The sequence below is a fragment of the Cyprinodon variegatus genome, unplaced genomic scaffold (assembly GCF_000732505.1).
Source record: "Cyprinodon variegatus isolate N-32 unplaced genomic scaffold, C_variegatus-1.0 Scaffold298, whole genome shotgun sequence".
Lineage (NCBI taxonomy): Eukaryota > Metazoa > Chordata > Actinopteri > Cyprinodontiformes > Cyprinodontidae > Cyprinodon > Cyprinodon variegatus.
In genome coordinates, this window is record NW_015150751.1 from 833,650 (window position 1) to 838,511 (window position 4,862).

At 40.0% G+C, this 4,862-nt stretch overlaps 1 protein-coding gene across 1 annotated transcript in view; it reads left to right on the top strand.

Annotated features, from left to right (window-relative positions):
* Positions 1-4,862, top strand: part of tspan8 (tetraspanin 8) — a 16,984-nt gene that overhangs the window by 5,186 nt on the left and 6,936 nt on the right. The window contains exon 2 of the mRNA XM_015383919.1: positions 1,441-1,543. Within this exon, the coding sequence (XP_015239405.1) occupies positions 1,441-1,543 (103 nt within the window). The remainder of the gene's footprint in view (positions 1-1,440; positions 1,544-4,862) is intronic.

Sequence of the window (4,862 nt, forward strand, 5' to 3'; positions counted from 1 at the left end):
AGTTCGTTAGCTACGTTTGCCTTTTGTACATCTGCCAGATTTTTAATATAACCCATGTTTTCTAAATTTGGACAAAGCCATACCGAAGTGTTTCATTTTTTTTAAATAACCACATATATGCTAAATTGGATGTTTGTTAGAAAAAATGCACTTTAATTAATTTGAAAATGGCCAATTTAGCATCATCCTCCTGCGTTAAAACAGATTTTTATTCAATTCAGACATGAGTCTGATATGAATGTTAGAAAAGTGATTGCTGATTTTAAAATACCAATTAGCATTTGAAGCAATGAGTCACAGAAGCTGAACAAAAATGTAAGTTTTTTGTGTAAAAAGGTTCTTGGTTTACTACAATTAGAACATGACTTTATTTCATCTAAATTAGACAAAAAAATGTTAGAAATGTAAGGGGTTTCTGAATTTCCACCTGCTGCATGCGTGCATCCTGGAGGTAACTGATAAAACAGGAGTTATTCAACTTGATCAAATAAAAGATAACGACCATCATTTTGTACTTTCACTCTCCCTCCTCATTAATCTGTAAATCAGCGGCGATTCCTCAGGTCAGGCCGACCTGCTTTGCTTAATGTCAGACACGCTTTGGGATGTTGCAGAGGCTGTTTGGGGCGGCAACCAAGATGATGTAAACTGTGTTGCGGTTGCTAAGGAGATCGTGACTCATTTGGTTTGTTTGTGTGGAAGGAAGAAAGATGTCTGTCTGTGTGTCTAACCGAGGTTGACAAAGGGCTTGTTACTGGAAAGACGCATCAATGAAAACTGACTGGGAGAAATACTCCTCTGGAAAAAACAACAAAAACTAATTTAAGTAAATATTTTCAAACTTGATTTTATTTATTCAATTGTTTGCAAATCACCATGGATACAACTTAAAGAATGTAGGTAACGGCAGCCGGGAATCTTAATTCCTGTTTCGTATGTTTTTTTTGTTTGTTTGTTCTAGAATGTTAAAAGCAAAACATGTTGGTAGTTGATTCCTGATTTTCCTTTTGCCTTGTTCTTTCCCCACCATGAGCATAAAAACCTAGAATTGGACTTTTAACTCACTTAAGGTTTAATTGCTTAAATGCTGTTTTGTTTTTCCTCTTTAAGCAGTTTTTTTGTTTTTTGTTCTGATCTTTACATCCATACATTTTTAATTCCTCGCCTTCATGCCTTCCAGGCTTCCATGTTTTTTTTAAACCGGTTTTTAAGCCCGTTATCCTGTGATCAGATAATCTGAGGTATGCACAGAGTTCCTCTCTCCAGGTTCAAACTTTTACTTTGGCAACGATGCATTTCCTCATCTTCTGGCCTGATCAGCTCTAGTTCAGGCTCTGCATCATGAGCTGGAGATCAGCTAATTTCTACAATCAGTCTAAACATGGCCATGTGAGCTACTGTAAGTTGCTGTGATGCTAACCGTATCTTATCCTCTTGTAGCTTGCAGGTACCGGAGTGCTGGCTATGGGACTATGGCTGCGGTTTGACCCCAGGACTAGAGACCTGTTTGAAAAAGAAGAAGCATTCACAGTCTTCCTCACTGGTATGTTCAAGAGAAGCCTCCCCTAAGCCCCTGTAACACCTTGCAGATTTACCCTGACGTCCTAGAATCTCCTATAACACTGGCATACGCTGAACTTTCTATGTATTTTTTTTGTTTTGGCCGTATACATAGATCAGAGGTCACCGAGTAGCGGATTGCGGTCCAGATCCGGACCCAACCTCATTTAAAACATTTATAAATTACCGCATGTTGTCCGACAACAGTGTCTAAATTCACTTGCTCCTCTTCTCCTGTTAATACGGTAAAGCCCTGGGAAGTGTCCGGCTCCAGGCTTTATTTGGAGCCTGCTGATCTTTAATTGGTTACCCCTGACATAGAGAATTAATTATGAATCCAGAAGTTCTGTCCAATCACAGCCTAACTTCTACATAATGCACGGCAGCGTAATGCCCATGAAAAGATGCACAAGCCAGTGTCCTGAAGGGGGCAGCGATGCACCCGGTCTGCATAAAAAGATTTATTAACCTAGCTGCTGTTTACCGTCCGCCAAGAAAAAGAATAAAAAAGAAAGTTTTAATCATCAAGGTGTGAAAAGGGCTTAATAGAGCAAAAAAACTGAGCAAATAAAAAAATAAATACACTAATATATGATTCTCGGTCAATTAGGATATTAATTAAAGATTTGTTTTAAACTTAAGCACTTCACTGTAAAAAATCAAAATCTACATAAGTCATTTTTTCTTAAAATAAGTGCATTTCTTCTTAAATTGAGGAGATTAAAGAGACATTTTACCAATGGAACAAGACAATTTAGATTTAAAATAAGAAAACACAATTGCATCTTCTTATTTCAAGTGCATTTAATCTAATCATCTTTTTTTAAGGGTAAAAATAATCATTCCATTGGCATATTATCAAATGTACCTATTTAAATCAAGGGTAAATACACTTAATTTAAGAAATGTTTACTTATTTCTAGATCATTTTTGCAGTGTTTTCTTCATGATTTTTACCTTTCTATAAATCATAAACAAAAAGCATGAATATTAGGGTTAAACTAACAATTTCTTTGCTAATTGCTTTATAATCGGATAGCAAAAGGTTACTAAAAGAAGATTTCTTTTACAAAATTAAACCAAGTAAAAATAAAACCTTTCCACAGTTCTTATGTATTTTTTTCCCAGCTTTTATTGTCATTACACTGTCAGAATTACAGAGCAACTAAATCATTGTGCGGCGCCCGGAGAGCAGCGTGGGGTTAAGGGACCCAGAGTAGCAGTCTGTGGCGCTGGAACTCAGAATCTCTGGATTCCAAGCTCTATGCTCAAACCACTAGACCACCACTGCTCTATCCAGGAGTTCTGGATAGAGCAGATTGATAGACGAAAAGTCTTTTTTTTTTTCCCTCTTCTCAAATGCAAAATGTTTATTTTCTTATAACTCCCGCTCTAAAGCCGGGCTTACACTGTACAACGTTTTTGTTTTTTTGGGGTTTTTTTTGCGCTTTTTAGGCCAATTTTTCCAGTCGTGCGAGACTTTTCCAATCGGGCCGACTTTCGGCCTGATGGTGCGTGGTGTACAGGGAGTAACGAGGTGCGATCAGCCTCTAACGAGCACCTCGCCATCAGGAATCGTAAGGTCGGGAGAAATCAAACAGGTTTGAAATTCAGTCGGCCATCGTAAGGTGGTCGTGGGCAAACAAGGATTCTTCTTCTTCCTCTCAGATGTAAACCCAGCATCATGGCGGGGGGGCAATGACTGGAATGGAGTTCTTTCTGTCAAACTGACAGACCGTAGTAGCCATGTTAGCTCAGCCATGTCTTTGTCCAAATACGTCGTCTCCTTTTCTTTTTAGGGCTTTCAGCACAAAATTGCCCAAATATCCAAGGCAGCGCGTTTCACTCTAGTGAGCTTCATGTTCCTCTGCTACTGGTTTGGCTTCCAGATAGACGAGTCCGAGTAGCGCCATCTCACTGCGGAGCTGTACAGTGTGAGCTGTACAAATTTACCAGACTGCAGCACTTCTATAGATCTTGAATCTTCTTTTCATATTTTTCTTCATACATGGATGGATGGAAGGATCATTTTCCTATTTGCAATTGCATACATGTAGGGATGCTTAATATATCACACTTGAAATCAGTATAAGCTGTTATTGTTTCAATATAGAGCTATTTATTCTTTTATTAAAAATAAATTCCTGATGATTTGGAGCACTTTATAAAAGGTATCTGTCTGTCGTTTTAATATTGGGTGTATTTTGCAACAAATGGCATTGGCATTTGGTTGCACTCATTTCTGGCGAAATATCAAAACGGAAGCCGCTGCAGCACCCAGCCCTGCTTTAATAACAAAGTAACACCCTTGCTCTGAGCTAGAAGTGTTTTTTTTTTTCCTTGGTTCGAGCTTCCTGCTTGCAAAATTAAGACTGAAGATGTTTGTCTTTTTTTAAAAACTGAGAAGCAACTCTGCTGTGACTGACGGAGCTGCAGCAGGGAGGGAGGGGCTGAAACCAGCGCCGGTTCACTGAGGCAGCTCTGAGGTTCAGCCCTGCAAACACAGCCGTCATTATCCACAGCTGGACAGTTGAGTCTTTGTTCCCCAGATTTCTGAGGGGGGGGGGGCACCCCAGATGCCAGCGGCTCACCCAGACTCTTTGTTTCTCCTCCAGTGGGCAGCAGCGGGACGGAGGATGGGCTCAAAATGACAAACATCTTAATAACTGCTTTGGTGCTGATCGTTATCCCACGCTCATTTTTGCTGTCCTTCAGTCATGACTCATCCAATTGTTATATGACAATACGCTGAATCACTGTTATTGGTTCTAATCCCTTCTGCGGTTTGGAAATCCAGCTGTTGACTTGCTGAAACCACACAGAGGTGACAAAGTATACCTTAATCTGGAAACGGCTTAGCGGGGAATTCCTTCTGGTCTTTTCTGTCTTTAATTTTCAGATATGCCACAGAGAGGCAGGGAATAGTTTGCTTTCCAGATGGAGACTAAAGCGACTGAATATCACGACTCTGCAGAAAGCAGTTTGATAAGTGGCCAGTATGACTGGTGATGACTAGGAAAGAATGAGAAGCAAGACGTGGCTAATTCAGTTTATTTCTATAGCAGCAGTTACCAACACATCATCTCAGGTCACTTTCCAGTTCAACCAGATCATCCAGTCAGATTGATTCAAAGTTTTCTAAGGAAAACCAGCTGATTGCATCGACTCATTGACTCTTCAGCAATCCCTCACACTAAGCATGCTTGTAGCGACAGTGGAGAGGAAAAACTCCCTTCTAAGCCAGGCAGACGAGCTCCGAGCCAGCTCCCATGTCAGCGGATGAAGAGAGCACATCCAGTTAG